The following is a 24,827-nucleotide window of genomic DNA, read 5'->3' as shown; positions in this document are numbered from 1 at the left end:
TGCATTTATGTGTTCTTTTGTCTTGTACAGTGTTATAGTTACTGAAAAGGTTTTGTAACAATGTACATGGCTGGGATTAGGAACAGAGATACAGCTAGGATTAGCACACGTGAGTAAGGGTAGGCACAGGGGTTAATGCAGTTAAAGGAGAGATATTAAAAATGAATGCACCCGTTTCAGGAGAGATGAGCTGCAGGAATGAATAAAAATAAATGAAAGAAGGGAGATGGTAATGCTTGGCTGTTTAGCAGCACAATAAGATATCTTTAGAAATAGGATATTTAAAGTGCTAACTTGCAGGCAAGTATAACACACAGATTAATGATATTCTATAGTCCAAAGGAGTAAATCATTGTGAGTAGAACAGAATAAAAGTTTTACACAACTGTTAATGCAGAGTATTAACTCTCCTGTCTTCATAAAATATGTATGCATTTACCATGTTCTGTATATTTTTGGCTAGGAAGCGAATTGTGTGTTGTTTTAATGAAAAAAAGAGACGAGGTTCAGTTGGGACAGTATTATATACAAATATATAAACTGACACAGAAAAATGAGAACAGACTATGAAGGATAATTTTGCAACAGAAAAACAAAGAATATATATAGGTAGAATAAAATAAGTGTCATGTCACAACTTGATTTATTTGTTTGGAACATTAACGGGTTGGTTCACAGCAAAAATGAAGACAAAGGTATTGACTTATATTTACAATTCTAAGGCATTAGTAATAACGTTAACTGAAACATACAAATCCGACAGCAACATCAAAGCTTTGTAAAGAAAAGTGGGAAGGAGAGTTTTGTTGCTGGAATGCACTCTACTTGGTATACCGTCACTAAACTCAATATCTGACAGACTGCTACAAGGTTGTACAAGGAACAAAAAACAAACTTTAAAATCCAAAAAGGCACAGAGGCCACTGCAAAACACATTGAGTTTGATATGAAGTATAAACAGATAAGCGCTTTCGTCTTTATACAATAAAAAGACTTCTTGTGTGTTTTTTTTTTTTTATCTGAAGTACAGGGTATTTAAAATCCACTCTATGAAGTCACATGACCAGTAGTTTTCTTTAAAGTTACAATATGCCATTTGACTAATGTTGCAAAAGAAACAAACTGCCTAATCCCAAAGCCATCTAAATAAAAAGCATCTAGATAAAAGCATTTTTTTAACAGTCATTACTAAAATTGTCAAAACACTTAAAAAATAAACACATTTATAGTTCATTCAGACCTGGGCTACTGCTTGCATTAAAACGAAGCTGCCGTAGTACTTCTTTCTTTTCCTGCAACAACCCCCAAGGTCCCCCCTGTGATTCAATTCTACCTGTTCAAGCACTGTAAATTTAAATTCATGTTCCGGGCAAGACAAAGTGCTTAGTGCATTACTTTTGCTTTTGTTCAATATTGCATACAAATGTTTGTAAATTCTGTCTTTGAACATACGTTCAGTCTTTCCAACATAGCAACTTTTGCAGCCTTGACATGGGGCTAAATAAATTATCCCTTTTGGCATACAGTTGTACCTACACCCCTTGACTTTAAGTGTTCCCCATTTACTATAAAGGTGTTATCACAATAAAGGTTTCTGCAGTAAGTGCAACTACCACATTTAAACATACCATAAGTGTATCTTTGATTGCTTTCCTTGATGGTGAATTCACAAATATCTTTAAAATTAAGTCCCTTTCTGTAAATAATTAAGGGGCTGTTGCCAAGTTTTTCCTTGACGTCTTTATTTTCATTAAAAATATACCAGTTTTTATTCAAGACACACTATGTAATTGTGGTCGACAGAAAAAGTAGTGAAAAAACTAATCTTGTGGGTTGGTTTCTCACCTATGTTCCAAGGATGATGTAAACTACCAGTTATAAATATCCCCTTGTGTCCTAAAATATTTCTCACTAAGAATAGGGGTGAAGTAGTTGTCGTCTCTTTTCATTACCACTTCATTCCGTATGTGCTGCTCTAACAAATAGGCCTTTTACTCAGTTCTTTTTCAGTGCTACAGGATGTGAGCAGAAATAGTGCAAAAAAATAATTAGAGTCAGTCAGTTTCCTATAAATTTTGGAAATAAATTTTCCTGCTATTATAATCCTTCACCAATTTTACATCCAGGTAAGAAATTTCATCAATACCTATATCATGAGTAAACTTCAAGAATTCAGTGGTGGTGTTTAAATATTCTAGGAACAGGGGAATATTATTACTGTCACCCTTCCATGCAATAAAGATCATCCAGGTACCTCGTATAGAGGCACCATGATTCCTTATACATACTATTCAGGACAGACTTGTTTTCCCATTCTATCACAAGTGCATAGGCATACAGGGAATCCACACAGAATCCATAGCCACCCCTTTCTCCTGAAGAAAAAATCGATTTTCAAATTAAACACAATTATTCTGTAGTACCAGTTCTAAAAGCCCAACCAGTAGGTTAATCCTATCTTGGGGTAAAGCACTATTACTGCAAAGACATTCTGTTACCCACTGGACTCCAGTGGTGTGGGGAATCACAGTAAACAAATCTTTCACATCAATGGCTAAAACACAAGACCTTCATTGAACTCAAAGTTATTGCATTTGCTCAAGAAATCACAAGAGTTTTGCACACATACTGAACATTTTGCACTATGCCTTTGCAATACAAATCCAAGTATTTTGCCAAAGCGGAAGTGATGGAACATCTAGCATCCACAACAGGACACATTAGTTGATTTTCCATGTCTTTATGAATTTTTGGTACCCTATATATCATGGGTATCTTGGGGTCTTTCAAATACAAAAAACTGTGCTCTTGAATAGTGTGATCTGTCCTTGTGTCACTATGTCATACAAAGCTGCATATATTTTAATATATGCAATATTTAACTCATTTAGTGAAACTCTATAAGTGTCTTCAAACAAAATGCTATACATTTTGTCAACATAAAAAGTATTGTTCATAAGTACAACCCCTGCTATGATGTGTGTTTGGAATATAAGGGATATGCTGCCGCTAAACTAGGTATCTTACAGACTACGAAGAGATGACCTGTTGCCTTGGCATATAAGGCATCCTTCAAACCAATACTGATAGATTTATTTCCCATCAGCAACTTAAATGGCATCAGAAATACTCAGTCTAGAGAGTCTAGAGATCTAAAGCTCTTCTGCAACATCAACAGAATGGTTTGGAGGGACAGGTAAATCATACAGATGATACAGCTGCTCTAGAACACACTCACCGGCCATGTAAAAATAAAGCTCATCCCTGTCCATATTCAAGCACAACTTGGATATATGGATGGGAAACAGAAAACTCACCCCAAGATTGTCCCCTGTACTATTAATGGATGGAGGCAGCTCTTAAAATACTTCATCCCATGCATGAGTCCCCTCAGATTACCTGTGGTATGATCCCAATTATTCTCACCTGGGCAATATACAATTAACCATGGGATTGGTAAGGCCAGTTCTAACACCAAATGGAACAAGTTAATTCAAGCACCAAAAGCGAAATTGGCTAGGCTTAAAATGTCCCACAGAGGCAGCTAACCTAGTACTTACCGATGAACCTGTGGACAAGGGGGACAGCAAAAGAAAGGGGTCTTAAAATTAATTTAAAAGGGTGTAATCATAAAGATTGAGAAACAAATGAAGGATAAACAGGGAAGATTTATAGTGGTGGGAGGTTGCTATCGGGTGCAAGAATTACACTGGCTGCAGTATATACAGTGCAATGAAAAAGTATTTGCCCCCTTCCTGATTTCTTATTTTTTTGCATGTTTGTCACACTTAAATGTTTCAGATCATCAAACAAATGTAAATATTAGACAAAGATAACCCAAGTAAACATAAAATGCAGTTTTTATGTGATGAACTTATTTATTAAGGAAAAAAAATATCCAAACCTACATGGCCCTATGTGAAAAAGTAATTGCCCCCTAAACTTTAAACTTAATAACTGGTTGTGCCACCCTTAGCAGCAACAACTGCAATCAAGCATTTGCGATAACTGGCAATGAGTCTTTCACATCACTGTTGAGGAATTTTGGCCCACTCTTCTTTGCAGAATTGTTTTAATTCAGCCATATTCGAGGGTTTCTGAGCATGAACCACCTTTTTAAGGTCATGCCACAGCATCTCAATTGGATTCAAGTCCAGGCTTTGACTAAGCTACTCCAAAACCTTCATTTTTTTTTAAGCCATTCAGAGGTGGACTTGCTGGCGTGTTTTGGATCATCGCCTACTCAGAGGTGATCTCTGCCTGACATACAAGGCCATGTCCAACCCAGAATTGGAGGACATGCTCCACCTAAAGAAAACCATATCCACTCAAGCCACACGCTCTAGGGATCTAAACCTCACCACAACACTAAATAGGACGTGCTGGAGGGATAGATTCCTGCCCCAGAGACTTCCCATGCTTTGGAACAAGATTCCAATCCACATTAGGCAGAGCTCCTTGCTAACACTCTTGAAGAGAAATCTTGACGAGTGGATAGAAAACAGAAAGTTTACCCCGGGGATCACTTCAGTGGCTCTGCTGGACAGAGGCACAGGGAACTAATCTAAGGGGGTGGCGAAAGCCAACACATTCTGGCTTGGCTTATAAATGCCTTTGGGCAGATAGCCTAGTACCTACCTATGAACCTATGCAGAACCCAAGTGCGCTTCAGCCTGAGGTCACGAACTGATGGACGGACATTCTCCTTCAGGATTTTTTGGTAGAGAGCAGAATTCATGGTTCCATCAATCACAGCAAATCGTCCAGGTCTAGAAGCAGCAAAGCAGCCCCAGATCATCACACTACCACCACCATGTTTGACTGCTGGCATGATGTTCTTTTTTCTAAAATGCTGTGTTACTTTTACGCCAAATGTAGCAGGACACACACCTCCCAAAAAGTTCAACTTTTGTTCCGTCAGTCCACAGAATATTTTCTCAAAAGTCTTGGGGATCATCAAGATGTTTTTTGGCAAACGTGAGATGAGCCTTTATGTTCTTTTTGGGCAGCAGTGGTTTTCGCCTTGGAACTCTGCCATGCATGCCATTTTTGCTCCAGTCTCTTTCTTATGGTGGTGTCATGAACACTGACCTTAACTGAGGCAAGTGAGGCCTGCAGTTCTTTAGATGTTGTTCTGGGTTCTTTTGTCACCTCTTGGATGAGTCGTTGCTGCGCTCTTGGGGTAATTTTTGTAGGCCGGCCACTCCTGGGAAGGTTCACCACTGTTCCATGTTTTCTTCATTTGTGGATAATGGCTCTCATCATGGTTCGCTGGAGTCTCAAAGCTTTAGAAATGGCTTTGTAATCTTTTCCAGACTGATAGATGTCAATTACTTTGTTTCTCATCTGTTCCAGAATTTCTTTAGATCGCGGCATGATGTCTTCCTTTTTGGGACCTTTTGGCCTACTTCATTTTGTCTGACAAGTTCTATTTCAGTGATCTCTTGATTCAACAGGTCTGGCAGTAATCAGGCCTGGGTGTGGCTAGTGAAATTGAACTCATCTTTCCCAAAAATGTGATCAACCACAGTTACGTCATAATTTAACAGGAGGCCAATTACTTTTTCACATAGGGCCATATAGGTTTGGATCGTTCTTTTCCCTAATAACTAAAATCATCACTTAAAAACTGCATGTTGTGTTTACTTGGGTTATATCTTTGCCTAATATTTATCTAACATTTAAATTTGTTTGATGATCTGAAACATTTAAGTGTGACAAACATGCAAAAAAATAAGAAATCAGGAAGGGGGCAAATACTTATTCATTGCACTGTAGAGTTACCAAAAACACTGAGATAAGATATAGAGATTACTGGAGAACTTATAACATTTCATCAAGGAAGTGTGGTGGTAGCCGCAGACTGGAATACTTTAAAGGAAATGGAAAACATCTTTATAGGGCTATGATCTGACAGAATACCAGCTGATACCCAGAGAAATATATGCATGTTCATGGGCTCACCAATGCAATGAAATTAAGACAGAATGAAATGAAACATACACATTTTTGGGGAAATATGGTTTGGGATAAAATTAGATGCACAAATCAACAGAGTACTGTTAACATAGTTTTTAAACCATGAAATCACATCTGGTGATAGTTTCAAACTATGCATCAGTACAAATTAAGTTCTGTATGCAAGTTAAAGGCTATTGTGACAAACATTGGCATTTTCCAGTATTTCTTCTGAAAATAAGCCATATAACAAATAGGTAAATCAAATTTTAAGCAAAAATGTATTAGATTTGAATCTAAGTTGTAAAGAACTTGCAAAGGAGTGGGATAATTGTAAATTGAAGATTAGCAATGTGGTCATAATGAAAGCAAATAAGATATAGAGCAACAGCTGCAAAACGTATATAGGAGGCTTAAAAACATAAGGGATTTAAAGAAATGAAAAATAATAAGCAAAGCACAACAGGTTGACTAGCAACTGAAAGAAACTAGAATGTCCATGCAAGAGTACTTGGAAAATAGGAATGAACACACAAGTGTGGTTTTACAATGACTACTTTTTGATATTAATCCCAGTGCAATTAAATGGCTAGCTCAACCTCTGAGGCAATAAAAGGCTGAAAGGATGACAGCTAAAAATCAGGAATTATGGGAATGGTATAGTAGAAGTAGACACAAGAAAAATTATGTATGTAATGGTAAACTATTACAGAGCAGTATACAGACACTATATAGACAAGATGTAAAGGCTGAGAGTAACACAAGCAATCTTTTACTACTATGTATATACCTGTACTATTGTAACTTTGGCACTGCTGCTCTGTTGTACTCCAATGCCCAGGTTGTGGAGGAAAAGTGTCTTTGGACCAGTCCACCTACCTGGTTCCACTGTTAGAACACAACAATGGGTACTGACATCAAAAATGAAGGAAATTGAAGATAAAGAGAAGGTTAAATCCAGAATACAGGGAAAACTCCTGAAAGAGTTGGAATTAGTCTGGTGAGCACTTTTAATAGTTTTCTGGATGGGGACGTGTCCTTGACTTGAAAAGAAGCAGCACCAGTAGCAGTGGTTATACCTAAAGAGGGGAAACATCCTCTTGATCCAGGGTCATACAGACTCATTTGGACTCTGATTACAAAGTGTTTATGACTACTATTTGGCAATAACAGATTGGGTTTAGTGTGTGGGTTTATAGAAGGTAGGCAAACATTTGACAAAATTAACACAGCCATCATGATTCAAAAGGATGACATCGGCAATAACAACATATTAATGTTAATAGGTTCGGATGTCCAAAAGCATTTGACAGAGTGAGTTGGAAATGTATGATCTTTTGATGCATTTACATTTCCTCAAAAACTGAGGACATTAATAGTTAATATCTGCAGAGCATTTTAAGCTAAGGTGAAGGGTGGTGGCGAGTTGTTTAAAGCATTTACTCTTAGGAGAAGAACTAGGGAGGACTGCCCACTTTCACCATTACTGTCTCATCTGCATTTATTGGCATTAGCCGGTGATAAAATACAACCAAAATAACAGCATATTAATGGAGAAACATTAATGAGAAACGAGCTCTTTTTTGAAATGACATACTATATATTACCAGTCCAGAATATGATAAGAATTCAATTTGAAAAACTGAAAGATTTTACTAGTATAGCAGTATATAAAATAAATAAAGCAAAAACAAAGACTATACTAGTGAATTATGCCCTACCGTATGGCTTGATACAAAACTTCCCCTTTTTGTGGGGTCATCACAAAATAAGATACTTGGGAATTTGTTTGCAATGGGATGCTGAGCAAAGAAATTACTCAAAAGATTATTATATACAAGACTATGGAAGTTGTTACTTACAGAAGTCAATTAGGTACAGTGGATATAGACAGTGTACACACCCCTGTTAAAATGCCAGGTTTTTATGATATAAAAAAATGAGACCACAATAAATCATTTCAAAACTTTTCCCACCTTTAATGTGACCTATAACCTGCACAATTCAATTGAAAAACAAATCTGTTAGGGGAAAAATATAAAAAATAAACATACAATAAGCTGGTTGTATAAGTGTGCACGCCCTTAAACTAATACTTTGTTGAAGCACCTTTTGATTTAATTAGAGCATTCAGTCTTCTTGGGTACACACTTGCCATCAAATAAAGAGACTCTGATTAGATTGTTCATTGTTTAATTATTTTATGATGTAATTGTTAGGATTATATAAGGTGTGTTATTTGAGTAGAAAAGGTTTTTACTCTTGGAAAGCAATTGTGCCAAGACGTCAGAGAAATTAAAGATCTTAGTTTTTTATCCATATGTCACTGGCTCTGCTGTTTGGTTTACTTTTACCAGTTTGGATCTGTTTGTGGTTGTTGTACATATTAGAAACAGAACTCCCTGATAAAAAAGGCTGCAAGGGATTCTGTAATGGAAATTGAGCTTGCAGAAAACAATGATGTGGAATAAAGCACTTAAGACTTAAATCTATTTAATAAGGAAGGTGTGAATCACTGGTCCAATTGTTGAGATTTGTAATAAAGTGGTAATTAAATAATACAATCAAAAGTTAATTCCTGATCTCAAATTACATTATAAATAGTTAACTTGTGTGTTAAACTACTTTTATTTAAGGAGCAATGTTAAATCAATATGGAGATTAAGACCATACATAATAGTTTCTTGTGACATATGGCTTTATATGGTTAACGATGGCGAATTATTAAAAGTTAAATGTAAGCCCCGATTGTCAGACATGAAGATAGTTCATTATTTTTATATAAACTAAATTATAAAAAGGTAGCATCAGCAATCAGTGCTGAAATAACAAATATGCCTTGCATAGGGATTGTGCAGTTTGTAAAAATACAAATGTGGTATGTAACAAAAGGCTGCTCTTAAAAAATGCACTACAGTCCAAAATAAAAAAAAAATGCAACGTATGCATTTCAATAGGGAAGAATATCTATCAGATCAAGTAGTTGCCACACAATAAGGGAATTATTACTCTGGAGGAGTGCAAACTGTTACTGAACTAAAGCATAACAAAAGTAAAGCTCAGATTATGCTGTACAGCAGAGAATACATAAGCATTAAGGCAGCAGGTGTAACAGTCACCACCAACAGTATCACGTGCATTCATGGCATGAATCCTAAAGAAAGACATTAAATCACTACAAGTTGTTCTTTGAACAAAAAAAATAAACTGAACCAAGGTGAACAATATAATGGCAATACAAACAAATCAAAGGAGCCCTATCTCTCTACAGCTGCAGCAAAATGAAAGAGTACAAATGTCTTCAATACTACTTTAAAGGTAATAACATGTTATTAGAAAAGATTTAGCAGTGACAAATCTTTCAAAACTGAAATGTGTTATCACCACAAGAAGATTCAGTAATTAAGAGACAAAAGTCTGCCTTTTCAGAATGACCTAAAATGGTGGACTGTTATAAGAAAAGAGACCAACATCAGCACAGACATGCTGGGAGTTGTGTCAGTTTCTAGATGAACTTACAGAAGATGCATATCTTGGTAAACCAGACAAACTTAAATATTTACTTACTCATATATTCACAAACAAGCATGTCATATAAAACCTACCTGCCAATGATCTCCTCTGTAGTATCTTGTGGAATCTGAATCTGTTGTGGTGTCAGTCCATGCTGTTCTAACTGTTTAGGAATCAAGTGCCTGTGTGCAATTTCAGTCTTCTCTTCCTGTGTATAGCCTGAAAAATCAAAGAAGCACTGCTTAGTTATTCCTAAATATGCAGTTTTCCTCATATGGAGAGAGAGAGAGATACATGTATCCTTTGCAACTTAATATAATTTACTGAATTGTCCCTCACACCGAACAAAAACAAAATTCAGAATACTATAACCAAACAAGAAACAGCTAAGAATCAACAAGAGAGAGACGGACAGAAAATGTGAACAGTGTCAAGTCCTGTTTACAGTGGAAACAAAATTACTTAATAAACTGAAAAGGACTTTTGCCAGATTACATGCTTAAATACCCACAACATTTATCCACACAATCCAGCCTTACCTCCTAAACTTGACTGTGTCTAAAACCTGGAAGTACCACTACAAAACTAACTCACCCTGGGTGAACTTTAACAATGGCCAGGAAGGCAAGACCATTATGGACACACTATGATGTGTAGGAACAGAGCACAAACTGAGGATGTGGGAAAAGGCCCAGCAGCAACAATTAATCCTTCTGAGTACACCACTCAAAACTAAACATAGCATGCAGTCTCCCATATTCATTTGTAATAAGTCATTCTCCGTTACCAGAGATGTCCTAGTTGCATGATAATTAATGAACAGCTTGTTCGGGCACACATGGTAAATCAGAGAAGATTCTTTCTGGCTTTCTACAGCTCCAAAAGGACTGAAACTAAAATCAGTTACACATTTGACATAGGCAGGAAGTTTAGAAGTATCCTCTTGGGTAAAAGCTAAATGTAGGTTTGAGTAGTTAACAGAAGCCCCTGCCCCCCCAGAAGTTATAAAAGGGGAGCACATATAGTTTTAATGGTTTACTATGACTTACCCGAATGGCAGTTCAGAACAGCCGATGTTCGAAATCACAGTTTCCAAGGGGCAGGAAATTGAACCAACAGACGTCGACCAGGTGTAGAGTAGCATGGTGCACTCGACCTTTTGGCAAGCAACGTACCTAGACTGTGGAGGGATGTCGCGCTTCAGTGAAGAACAGGGAATTAGCCCATTTCCTCACTGCAGTGCAATTTTGGAGTCGGTATATTTAATGTGCAGGGGATATGAGGGGTGCAGGGGGGCAAAATAGTAGAATTAACGTACCGTTGAATGTAGTGTTCAACGTTAGGTTAATGTGTATAGCAGAAGGTGAGTGACATCATCTCCTGCTATGTCAAATACATCAAACCATGGAGGTCAATGTATTCAGTTTTGCTGTGGTTTACTATTCGGAATTTCAGATTCAACATTTCAGGTCAACATTGCAAACAATCGACTGAAGTTGATTCGAAATTTCCATAGTAAACCGGTTTTAACAAGCAACTAACTAGCAGAGATAATCTCTGATATAATATCAACCTACATAAACCAGATCGGTTTTCAATGACTAGCATGTGGGGGACTATATCTGACAATCGGGCAACATTCTGGATAACAAGGCAGTTTACAGTATAAATTATTTTAAGTTTTGAGTTTAAAGGCCCATCGGTGTGCTATGGACGTTACTCTGCAAATTGACTTCTGCAAAGTAAAAGTGAAAGAAAACTTTATTGTCATTCAGAACTACATAGCAGTGCATCTGAACGAAATTACAATACTTCGTTCTCAATGCAGGAAACAGTTACACATATAGACAGAGAAAAATTAATAAAATATCACTGTAGAAATGTAATAAGTAGCAATTAGTAAGTAAAGTAGGACAGCAGTGACCCACACCCATCCTAGAACAGTAGACAAGGAACAATATGAAGGTAATATTTTCAAAGTAAAATTGAAACAATAGCAGCATATCTATGATTAGACTGAATTACTGCACAGTTTGTATATTGCACTTTACAGTCCCTCAGTGTAATAGTTGAGCTACCTTAGTACTGCAGTAAATACCATTCCCCCTTAAGTACTGGGCAAGTACGACACGTAAGTGTTTAGCCATCTGAGTACAGAGCTTGTGTCCTAAACTTTTATGCAGACGCACAATGGTGTATTTTGTTTTCCTTTTAAAGAGTAGTAGTTATGATGGTGCGACAACACAGTGCAGTGCAGTAACTGTCCTATTTCTTCCAACAAAAGTTTTCACAGAGATACAAGGAAGAGGACACAGTAATCAGGATGTGCTACTTCATGTCAGACATGAAGGTATGAAAACAGTATAAGCAGTCTAGGAATGGACATGCTTGTCACACCAAAAAATAACCAAGGGATAAGGGATATTCCTGAATATCCACTGTAATGAACAGTATCTCTTACACAATCATACTATCTTTCTGTCACTGCAACCTGTAGCAGGTGATCTCAGCAGCACACAGCTCAAGAGAAGCAGATTATTTTCTTATGCTAGAATGCTCTGCAGAATCATCACATACAAGTCAATAAGCAGCTGTACATTACAAGTGCTGTAGTGCAGACTGTCTTAACTACTCCTGTCAAAGGCCTTTTGTACTTAGGACAAAAGGGGATGCAGTCAAAGAATCACCACAGTAAACCTTAGTTGGATTTATTTAAATGACTGTTTGCCCATTCCACAGCCACTGCACCCACATTCCCTACTGGCCCATTGAATGCTCCTTCTGATTCCTTGCTTCACAGGACGGTGGGAGAGAATAGTAAGAGCAAGGGACCATGGCTGTCATCCAGCAGGGCTCAGGGCATTTTTGAACACTTAACACCCCATCCTGGTGACCTAAAATAGTGGTATATTGCCAAACTATGTTGGGTCCCATACCACATTTCTGCACATCTGTGATGTCTATCTAGAATGCACACATACTTCTTGGTGGCTTCATCCTTTCCCAACTCAAAAACTGCAGGAGTTGGATCTGACACCAGCCAGTTCAAAACCCTTTAGCCCATTTTGGCTCTGCCTCATTCCATTCTTACGTACAGGTCTTGTGGCAAGATTTCATGAACACCCTCCCTTGGTATGGGTAAGACAGCATTGGCTGTCTTTCCCTCATCCTCCCCCCACTAACTTCTATAGCACATGAGCCATTAATCAAGCACATGTTATCTGCAGTGTAATCTGAGTGCATCTTTCTAATGCCAATAAGCAGCCAACCTTAATTAAATATTTTCTGTCCTTCAATACCTTAGGCACAGTTAGCAGACTCATTATAAAACATCAGCATTCTTGCTAAATAAAATGTGATTTGTGAAAGGATATGTGATAACACCGAGTTCACTTCTCTTACCTTATTTTGGAACACTATATTAAGATGGACGAAATATTACATTTGCTGCTGAGGCCACTTTCAGGATGCATATAGATTTGGCTATGAATGATGGTCTATTCTCGTAAATAATCAATTAGGCATCTTTGGATATCAACACCTGTATTTTAGAAACTCTACAGGTAAATATGGCACAGCTACAAGCAAGAATGTTTTGGAGGACAGGTATTCACTCAAGCCCAAAATGCCTTTTTTGTATACTTCCAGTTCACATCCATACCTCCTTACTGCATCCAGAACATTTCTTGGGTCTGGCTTCTTTAAAAAAAGTGACTTATTAACGAATAACAAGCAATATTATAAAGGCGAAGGGAGTTATTAACAAACTGACACTAAGATTCTTAGTCTAGGATGTCCTGCAGTGAAGAAATTAATCTTTACCACTTATTATCCATATTTTCAAATTTATGTTCAAATCTCCATAACCGAGAGACCTACAGGTTGTTGAGGTGTATGGTATGAAAAACCAATGCAGGAGATAGAACAATTTACTGTCAATGTTGGTTTACATCACACTATATTGGAAATATTGCTAGTTTGCTAGTAATTATGAAAATAAGCAATATTTCCATATGTACTTGATATTTCAAAACCCAAGTGACTTAAACTGTTGCTTAACATTAAGTGAAACCTTAGATGCTGTTAAAGAAAACTGTCTTTGATATTTGCACTGTAAGTTACACATCCTGAGAGATACCTAGTAATATTTTTGTTCATTATACAATTAAGCATATGTTTTCATATTTCTGTAAATAACTCAATAAACATGTCCTTATAGAGGAATTTCTTATTGTCATGTGAAAGCTGATATCTAGTTAACAAAAATGCTCTAAAATATATTTTCTAGAAAATGTTCTGCAGTGGAAGATATATATAGGCTGCTACAGGTGTAAACTAATGCTACAAGCAGAGTAGCCAATTAAATTGTTGTAGCATTCTATGCAGGTTCTGAACAGCAGCTGGAGCTTAACTGGTGGCCTTAACTAGAAAGTTCCCTTGAGAATAAATGATACCTACCACCTTTTAATGATCCATGTCCCAATGTAAGAGAAAAAAAATGAAACTGCCTGCTGTGTAATCTAATGGTGAATTGCCATGACTGACAACTAAAAAGAGTGGAAAGTACTAGAAAATGGGGAATAGAACAAGTGAGAGATGACAAAGACAGCAATGGTTACCCCAAAGAAAAGAATCATATCCATTAAGACCTGGGGTGGGGGAGGCAAAAACGTGCTATTATCCTCACAGATATCCGTTACCTACTGGGAAAGACTGAGTAGCCTTATAGCGAAGGTGACTGCCCCTGATATTCCTAAACATAGTATACTAACCTATAAATAGTGGATTTAGGTGAACTGCAATGCACTGTAGGAATGGTATGAGATTCAAACAATATGTCAGTGTACAACAGCAGCGAGCTGCACACCAACAGCCACAGTGAAAACCACAGACCACGGGTATCTGTGATGCACAACAGCAGCAGCACACTGTACTTTCATAAGTTGCACACCAACAACCACAATGTAAACCACCTACCACAAGTATCTGTAATGCACAACACGAATACAATATAGCACATATACAGTGGACACAGACATGAGCAGTGAGTGCACTATCATAGCCATACATGGATACGGCAATGTAAGTTATAGGGGTAGGAAACTGCAGTGGGTTATCTGTATAACAGGATCCTGGTTACAGATACTAGCAGAAGACACCTAGGAAGAGAAGTTGGTGGCTCTATAGTAAGACGACTGAGCATACATTGCTACTATACACTGTTTCCATATAAGTGCTGACAGAATAAACAGATGATCTGCGCAGATAAGCTTTTCGGGCTCTATGTGGACATTGCATCAGTTAGGGACTGGCGATTAAGCAAATGTAAAATAAAAAATAAATAAAAAAATTTGCTTCAACTTTGAATGCCTGGAGCAACAGGGCCTGATATTGGCACCATCTGATGTCTAGACAGGGAGGCAATGTTCTGTAGGGAGCAATATGTCAGAACCATCATCTGCTGAACAATGGTGTTGAGCCACTAATACAGAGTGGTCTACAGTAGTGGTGGCCAGCTACTGCAACAGTGATTTAATGCTGAACACCACACTTGTGTATACAACAGTAGATATTCTAATAGATCAGTACATAGATTACAGTAACCCTCCCCCCTCATCCATGATATTTGCTGTTTTATGGTTACTGTCCAGCTGTGGATGAATATACTTCTTGTATATGTATATATATATATATATATATATATATATATATATATATATATATATATATCTTTCCAAGCATTTTCATTTCAATGCTCAGTCTTCACTTCTTGAGGCAAGAGAACTCTGGTATTTTTGTCTCTCTGACCATTTTTTATATGTAGCTCTGCTCCAGCCCATGCAGTTAAGTGTGTAGAAGGTACCCTGAGGCCTTGAAAGCTGTATGGGGCCATATTTTTGGCAGGATATAACCTATACAGTTAGGCTACTGCAACAGTGATTAATTAGAACATCAGCTGCTATGGTCAGTTTACTTACAGAACTGTATGTTCAGTTAGATGTTGTTTAGTGTTTACTAATTTCAAAATTCAATTTTACGTTCTGCTGGTTTACTTACATTTTGGTTGTATTTTGCATATCACCTTCTAACATTTTTTTGCACATCTTACTTTATACTGCTTTTATTGACACTTAAGTTTATTACTTTTTGTGTTACCTTCTAACAATGTCTAGGCACATTCTGACCTGTTAAAAGTTTGGTATGTTTTCATTCTCTCTTTACCCAATATAGGTGGATTACCACAGCTTACAATTATGTAAAGAGGACTGAAACTAAGAACTCAGGAGTCCTAGCAAAAGCAGCCCTGGGCCTAGAAAAGGAATTCACTTTGCATTTCTTTGCACAAGACTGTATTCAGGACCAAGTTGCTGCCAACAGGATACTTCTAGAAGTGTACCCCTTTCCAAAAGGCCAGAGAAGAAGCCAAAGCCCTAGTACAGTGAAGCCGTGGCCCTGTCTGGAAACTTCTTGTTATGGTGAGCATAGCAGAAAGAAGTGACATTCGATAACCATGTAGAAATTTTCTGTTTTAACACTGGTTTAACACTGGTTATCCCTTTTTTTTTACCACCTTCACAAGAAACAAACATCTGATCGGTCATCTTGAAGGATTTTGTTCTGTCCAAGAAGTAGTTAAGCTGCCTATGAACATAGAGTATTGGAGCATACTTTCACTCTTGTTTTTAGGTTCTGGAAAGAATACAATGAGAATAATAGTTTGAATCATAGTAAACTCTGAATCCGGTTTAGGCATAGAAGAAGGGTTTGTTCTCAAAGACACCCTATCTTTATGGAAAATGAGACAGAGCAGTCTCACCATAAGAGCTTGTAACTTGGATACTCATCTAGCAGATATCATAGCAATGAGAAAAAATCATTTACTAAGTTAAGGGCCTCAAAATAAGCCTAATGAGCTGCTTTAAAGGGGGGGAAAATTATCAGTTTTTAAAGAACAAAGTTAGGATCCCATGAACCTGTTTTGTAGGTGGACAGATACACAAAAAAAAAATGTTTTTTTTTCAAAAACTGTTTGATCTGTGGAAGCACGGAAAGAAGAGATCTTAGGGCAAGCAAGGAAGCAGATATGGCCTAAAGATGAACCTTGATAGAGTAAGAAAGGCCAGAGGATAATAATCACAAATATTCTAGAACCAGAGACATCCTGGCCTTGGTTCTTAGTATGGCACCAACTAGAGAATCTTTTCAACCTGTATTTGTATATATATATATATATATATATATCTACACACACACATATACATATACACACACACACACACACACACACACACACACACACACGTATACATAATTTCCTAGTAGCAGTTTTTTCAGCCTCCTTTACTACCTTCTACATGTCCTCATAAAAAGGATGCCTAAAAAGAATCAAAACTCTATCACCCGGGCAGTCAATGAAAGCATTTTCAGATTGGGAAGTATCAAAAATCCTTGCCTTATGTGACTAAATCCTTCCTGTCCGGGAGCTTATGCTAATTTTTGTTGGCCATTTTCAAAAGAAGGGAGAGCAACTGTTGCTGGCGCCAAAGGGAGTTACTACAATTATCTTTGAAGAGCCCTTCTGGATCTTTAGAAGAACCCTAGATGTCAGCAGAAAAGGTATACAGGAACAGTCCCATCAATGGGAATGAGAAAGCATCTGTCTTCTAAGCCTGCTTACAAGGAATCCTGGAGCAGAATTTCAGCAGCTGTCTATTTTGAAATGAGGCAAACAAATCCCTAAGGTGCTGCCCACAGTAGAAGAGTTCCTGGAATATCCTGGATGCAGTTTCTATTTGTGAGGGTCTTTCTTAGTCCCATTCATCTCGTCAGCTTTAATGTTTTTTTCTGACTATATATAAAATCTACAGAGTTGAACTGTACTAAGTTGCTACTTCCAAGGCTGGTATGGCAAGTCTGCACAGAGGATAAGATCTGGCACTCCCCATTTGTTTATTCACCATATTCACTTTGGTGTTGCCTGTGACAGAAGTGTAGCTAGTGTGGGGTGAATGGGGAAGCTGTACTGGGTGCAAGGTCATATGGGATGTGATTGGCAGACTTTTGTCTCTCACATTCTACATGACAGCATGACATGGATCTGGTGGTCTTCTCTAGGACAGAAGAGAGGAGTGCCATATCAGAGAATGGACCACACGAGCAAGCCATAGCTCTAGTCTGTGATTACTTGCAGAGGTTCTGGATACCAGAGATGATTTAAGGCTTTCAAGCATTTATCACTGCCATCATCTCTTTGGTATTTATGTGCTTTTGGCTGTTTGGATTGTTCCACAGACCTTGCACCTTTACCTCATTTGACACACCTTCCCAAGCAAAGTCTGGAGAATCTGTTGTGACAGACTGAAGAAGAGGAGGAAGTGAGAGTGGAGACCTGGGTTGAGCGATAACTGGTCCACCCACCCTATTAACTTCCATCTTTCAAACCCCAGCCCTAGAATTTGAAAAGAAAGAGGGTGTTGGTGTTGAGACCAGACTGGTCTGATATACTTCTGAATTTTTCTCATGTAAAGTTTGTCCATGGGAATAATAACCAGAGAGGCCATGAAACCTACAATCCTGACAAATTCCTGAGCAGATGTCTGATCCTGGTTGGAAAAGCTCAGGAAGTTTTCTTTGTACAATTCTGCTTTATCCAGAGGAAGAAACGCCCTTCTTATGGAAGTACCCAGAAGACACCACAGAAGAACTATTCCATGGAAAGTAGTTAGGGATGATTTCTCAAAGTTCATCTGAAACCCCAGACTGAGAACGAGTTTCCTGGCACTTGTCAAAGAATCCTGAAAACTGAAAAAGAGTCTATAAATACAAGATAATCTTCCAACTATGGAAATATGTAAGTGCCTTAAAGTCTGCAGTTAGCAATTACTGCAGCCACACACTTTGTAAATATCCTGCAGTAGCAGTAGAAAGATCAACAGGTAAGACATATAACTGATCATGTGTAATACAGATACAGAAAATGTTAAAAACATCTGAATTCCTTGTAAACTGAATTGTGACGATAAGCATCTTTAAGTCTAACGTTAACATGAAACTGACATGGTGAATGAGTGGTAACAAGGTTTAAAGGGCTAGAATCTTGAACTTCAGGACCTCTATATAAAGATTTAAGTCGAGAACTGGTTTCCATGTTACTTCTTTTTTTGGTATCAGGAAAATCTTCGAATAAAAATCTTTGCTTATCTGGTCTAAAGGCACTGGCTCTATAACCCCTGAGACAACATGTGCTCCAAAACTGGAAGAAACAGAGAAGTTTGCCTCACAAGATGAGCAGAAATCCCATGAAAGGGAGGACGGGATTGCCATTGTCATCCCTTGATGGGTTATTCTCAGAAGCCATTTGTGTGAGACAGCTTGATGCCACTGGGGAAGATGAAGGCCTACACAGAGAGAGATTTAAGGAATTGTTAGGGTGAGGGTTGGGGGACTTGAATGTTCAAGTGGACATTCTTACTTTTTGGACTGTCCTTGACACTGGGAGGCTGCCCCTTTCTCTGAGCCTTCTTGCAATTGCTTTTAAAATTCTGTTTGCTCGATTCCTTGCTGGGACCGCTTACTGTGCTTCTTGGAAAAGGATCCAGAACCGAAAAGAAAGTTTTTGTTAAAATGAGATAAGATTTCATCTAGTATTTTAAGCAAATCAGCAGTACGAAGGACCAAAAAAACATCTTTGTCAAGGACAGAATTTAAACTCTCAGCTTTAACAACATCTGGTTAGTTTTGAAAACGTAACTAAGAAAATCTTCTCATAACTTAATCAGAAGCAGCTGCTCTGAATTTAGCATCAGCAGAATCAGAGTGTTTGATTACTTGAGAAGTAGGTACAATCATGGAATTCAATGAAGATTTTAACCTTTAAAGGAAGGAAGGTTAAAAGTTAAATTTCTCAAAAGAAGCCAGTACAAATATGAATGCAAGCCTGGCAGTTCAGAATTCTGAAAGTTTTTGTACAAAATCTTTCCCATCCTTGTCAGAGAGAATGGGGTTAACATCCACAATATTTTTAGCAGTACATGGCTTTGCTAAGGAAATAACTGCAGGATCTGATTTGGGATCAGAAAAAGATATACGTGTCTGAGGTACTTTTTATAAACTATCAGACTTTTTAGGAGCACAAGACTATCAGACACACTGCTAGCTGTTAAAAAGCATCCTCTAATATTGACAAAACAGAAGGAACTGCTGTAGGCTGAGAAAAATCCAGATGCAACAAAGCATAATTTGTCTGCTGAGAGTCAAGAATTTCAATAGAAGCTTACCAAAAGATCAGAGACCTCCCAACTGCAAACCACTTGCACACACTGCAAAGCAAACAGAATCCACTATAGAAGACACACACCAGTGTCTCAGCAAATAAGCCCACAAGGCAAAACACCTCAAAACCAAATGTCCTGGTCACAGGGGACTCCATAGTGAGACAACACAGATGTCCCCCGCACCAGGCTGGACAAAGTGAAGGTCACAGTCAGCTGACTGTCAGGTGCCAGGGTCAGTCAAATCATGCACGCACTCAAGTCACTCAACAATTACCGCTATGACTCTGCCATAGTACATGTTGGGGTGAATGACTTGAGAAGTACCTCTTTGGACTATATGAAGAGAGACATGACTGAACTCTCAGATTGTGTGCCCCAGCCAGGTATGTCCTTACCCTAAGCAGCATTCTACCTTCACCCAGGATGATGCCACAATACAGACAAAACGTAACTGACTTCAACAACCGGCTTAGCTTCTGGTGTCATTCCAGGGGGATCCAGTATCTGCCACCCTGGGAAGACATGGTTAACAGACCATGCGGCTTTGCCACTTCACTTTTCTTTAGGCTTTTGGATACTGGAAAAGGTGCATGCCTCCCCCATAGTGCCTTTATTAGGCAATGTCAAAACAACTAAATTTCCAATGTACAATAATCCACTCGAGACAAGCTCAAGGTTATGTTGCTTAATGCTAGGAGCATAAACAGGAGACTGCACTCTCTGGAAGTACTCTTCACCTTGAAGATGCTGATGTCTGTGTAGTCAGAGAGACATGGTTCAAGGCCGTAGACAGCGCCCTGGCTATGCAAGGCTACAATGCCTTTCACATGCTCAGACACCAAAAAGAGCACAAAAGAACCAAAGGTGGAGGTGTAACCATCTTCATTAAAGCCAAATAGACCTCAAGACTGGTTAAACAGTATGACTCTCTTGAGTTACTCCATGTCCAACTAACTAAAGGCAAAGCACCCAACAACACCATTGCTAGCTACAGGCTCACCACAATGAACCAAAAAAAGCACACCACCTACCCGGACTTACTACAGTCACTCACTATACAGCCAAGCACTTTGATTGTGGGCTATTTCAACTATTCCTCCATCAACTGAATGACATACACAAGCACAAACATGCCCGCCCTGAGGTTCCTGGACTTTGTCGATACAAATGTCCTGGAACAGCTAAGTCTACATCCCCACAAAGGGCTCAAATGTCCTTGACTTAGTACTCCCAACATGGGAGATCACTGCATTAACCCGTGCCTTACCCTCCCTGGTAAGGCCAGACCATAAATCTTTCTCATTTGAAGTAACGATCAGACCTGACACCCCCACAGGAGCAAAAAAATTGAAATATTTCTCCAACGCGAACTACAGTCTACTAGGTAATGATTTCAAACCCCCTAACACAGCCAACAAAATAGCCCTGAATCAAAAGATTATCCAAATAATGGAATAAACAAACTCTCTGAAGGATGTCCAAGGCTACTACTGTGGCCAGACATTTGGTAAAGACCCTTGGACTTGTAGAAAGACTAAAAGGCAAAGCAGAGAACTGATAATGTAAAGAAGAAATGTAAAAACTTCCTCAAGAGAAGGTGAACAGGAATGTGTAGGTAAGCATCCCTCATATCCAAGGACACCAGAAAAGCTTAGGGTAGCAACGCAGGAAACAGCTTCTGGAACGATAACATCCTGAAGGAACTTTTAAAAAGGGGATGAGAAAGAAAAGATCCAGAATAGGCTTCCAAGACACCTCCTTCCTGGGAACCAGAAACGGAAACATCCTGGAGGAGAAATCCCTACTTACTGAGAATAGGGAAGAGGGTTGGATTGTCCCCTGTTCTAAATGTTCCTGAAGAACCAAAGGAAAATGAGGCAGCTGGCAAGGAAGAGGATGAGGAAGTCCTGACAATTGGGGCAGGGAATTCCAAACCATGAAATCACCATTTTGGATAATGAAAAGCACCTAAGAGTCTGTGTTTGTTTGCTACCAGACAGGAAAAGACAAGAGTCAGCCTGAGGGCCAGAGGAACCTGGCCGAGAGGCAACTGTGGCTGAATATTAAATGAAAACATATTTGTCAGAGAAGGCAGGCTTTCGACCCTTAGTACCCTGAGAAGACTTGCCAGGAAGAACTCTCTTGGAAGTCTGTTTTCCTCTAAGAAGGCCGTCTAGGTTGCCTATTGACAAAGGAAGGCTTAGATGGATAAGTTCCTTGAAATTTAGGAACAGCAGAAAGAAAGACTTATTTCAGATCCAGCATAACATTACCCTTATCATGTAGGTTTTAAAACGTGCAGCAGCTGCAGTGTTAAAGAAATTCTGGGTGTCCAAAGTACAGTCTAGTAATTTAGCCTTGATGTCCTCAGATATATTCTTGTAAGAGCAACCAAGAGTACCTCGTCATCACAAATCCAGATGCAGCATCCCTACAGGAGGCATCGGCAGCATCACAGCTGCACTTAATAGAATGATGAGACATGTGAGAAGCAGAACTGAAAAGGAAAATAGCAGAAATCTTTGCCTCAGTCAGGCATATCAGTCAGAATGCCCCCAAGATTAGAAAGAAGAGTCGGTACATACCTAGTCATATAGTTCTGGTAGTTAACGGCTCTTAAAGCTAAGGTAGCAGAAATGTACATTTTTCCCATAACTTTCCACAGTATGACTGTCCTTATCAGAAAGTAAAAGCTTAGAGGAGGACAGCAACTTAGATGATTTATCAGTAGCTACAGGGTCAGAGGAAGGGCTTTTATACAAGAAAGTTTGAGCTTCAGGGACTTTACAGAAAGTACAGTTTTGTACCCACCATAAATGTAGATGTTCGAGTGCTAATACAGCTGCAGTCATAACAGACGGGTTCTCCTGCCGTAAGGCGGGTCCTCGGTCGGCCGAATTCCAAAGTCTAGGTCCGACGTCGGTTGTCGTCGCTTCTTCCCCGACGTCAGTGCGACAGGGGTATAAAAGAACCAGCCGACGCCATTTTCTTCAGTTTTTCTTGCCCCAGATGTCAGGTGCCCCCAGAAGGAAGGCAATACATAAATTTTGTGTAATAAAGCAATGCCATATAATCAAAATACAGTAGTGCAAGCAAATACACCATAAATGAATACCCCAATCAGGTTGTATGAGGAGGTGTTAGCCAATAGGCCTGTCCCAAGAGGGGAAGGAGGGAGGAAACCTGGACTGCAGCTGTATTAGCACTCGAACATCTACATTTATGGTAGGTACAAAACTGTACTATGTTCATCGTGCATACAGCTGCAGTCATAACAGATGGGTAGAATCCCAAAGCTAAGAAAGGGGTGGTAGGCACTAGGTGGAACTAGGAGGAGCCAGGATGCCCTGCAAGACTGCAGTGGCAAAGCCTGCTCTAGTTTTGGAGTATAATGGTAGGTGGTAGTGCTTGGAGAAGGTATGCACAGAACTCCAAGTGGCTGCTTCCAAAATATCTTTGGTAGGAACTCCTCTGAGGAAAGCTGCAGAGGTAGCTGTGGCCCTTGTGGAGTGAGATCTGATGCCTGCAGGTACAGTTTTGCCATGAAAAGAGCAACAAAAGCGTATGCAGTGGGCTATCCATTTTGAGATTGTCTGTTTGGAAATTGGCTTCCTCTTGAGCTCCTATAGCATAGGACACAAAGAGCTGTTCTGATTTTCTGAAAGGCTTTGTTCTGTCCAAATAATAACGCAGTTGTCTGTGGATGTCCAAGGAATGTAGTAATCTCTCCCCTTTGTTTTGAGGATTAGGATAAAAGGTAGGTAAGTGTATAGCCTGATTCAAAGCTACCCTGGATACCACTTTGGCATAAAGGAGGGGTTGGTTCGTAAGGAAACTCTGTCCTGATGGAAGATGATAAAGGCTGCACAGCCATGAGGGCTTGTAGTTCCGATACCCTACGAGCTGAGGTAATAGCCAGAAGGAAAGCTGTTTTCCAGGACAAATATTGCAAATCTGTTGAGGCAGCTGGCTCAAAGGAGGCAAGGTCAGCTTTTCTAGAATGAAATTGAGATCCCAAGCAGGTATTGGTTGTTTCCTTGGGGTTTCATATTCTTAGCCCCTCTGAGGAACTGTCTTAAGAGGGGGTGAGAGACTAAAGGTGGATCAGTGTTGTATTCTGCAGAAATGGCTGAGGCATGGATTTTGATGGAGGAGAATGAAAGTCCACTGCTTAGCAGCTCAGCTAGATACTGTAATATTTGAGGTAAATTCAGTTTTCCAGGATTCTGGCCCTTTTTCTCATTCCAGGCACAAAACCGTTTCCATTTTGCGGAGTAAGCTTTTCTAGTAGACGGCCTTCTGGCCTCCAAGATGACATCCTGCACCTCCTTGGAGAGTAGGGTCTGTTGTGATGTTAAGGAATCTTCCATGCGGCCAGATTGAGTGTTTTCAGCTGACTGTGAAGAGTTTTGAAGCTGTGCTGAGTCAGAAGAAGAGGCATTAGAGGCAGGGTCCATGGTGGGGAATGCGTCAGGCTCCTCAGGAGTGGGTACCAGTGTTGTCTTGGCCAGTCTGGAGCAATGAGAATCATCTTTGGTCTGTCTGCTCTGGTTTTTAATAGAACTTTGGGCAGCAGAGGAAGAGGTTGGAAGGCATAAACTGTCATTGTTGTCCAACTGAAAGAGAGAGCGTCCACTCTCCAGGCCTTTGGATGAAAAATCCTTGAGCAGAATTTTGTCAATTGGTGATTTTTGTGGGAGGCAAACAGATCTATGTCTGGCCTTTCCCATGCTTGAATTATCTCTGTAAAAACTTGAGGATGCAACTTCCATTCGTGTGGATCTGTCATATTTCTGCTTAGGTTGTCTGCCAGCGTGTTTTCCTTGCCTGGCAAGTACTGTGCTTGAAGTTCGATTTGTAAGTCCAGAGCCATGTTCCAAAGTGACATGGCGAGCCTGCACAGGGGATATGAATGGGTTCCTCCCTGTTTGTTTATGTACCACATTACTGTGGTGTTGTCTGTCCTTATCAATAGTTGACCTGGATGCAGTAGGTCTTTGAAAGCTATAATAGCATTTATTACTGCTAGCATTTCCTTTTGGTTGATGTGAAGGTGCTTTTCTTTTTGGGACCATTTGCCCT

The 24,827-nt window shown here is 39.2% G+C and overlaps 1 protein-coding gene across 1 annotated transcript in view; it reads right to left on the bottom strand.

Moving 5' to 3' along the window:
• LONP2 (lon peptidase 2, peroxisomal) overlaps positions 1-24,827 on the bottom strand; it is a 1,625,174-nt gene that overhangs the window by 796,324 nt on the left and 804,023 nt on the right. Inside the window, exon 10 of the mRNA XM_044081964.1 lies at positions 9,564-9,690. Coding sequence (XP_043937899.1) covers positions 9,564-9,690 — 127 coding nt within the window. The remainder of the gene's footprint in view (positions 1-9,563; positions 9,691-24,827) is intronic.

This window comes from Protopterus annectens, chromosome 8.part1, assembly GCF_019279795.1.
Source record: "Protopterus annectens isolate FY-2018-M chromosome 8.part1, PAN1.0, whole genome shotgun sequence".
Taxonomy (NCBI): Eukaryota; Metazoa; Chordata; order Ceratodontiformes; family Protopteridae; genus Protopterus; species Protopterus annectens.
The sequence above is the reverse complement of the archived record's forward strand: the minus strand, read 5'-3'. Positions and strand labels throughout refer to the sequence as shown.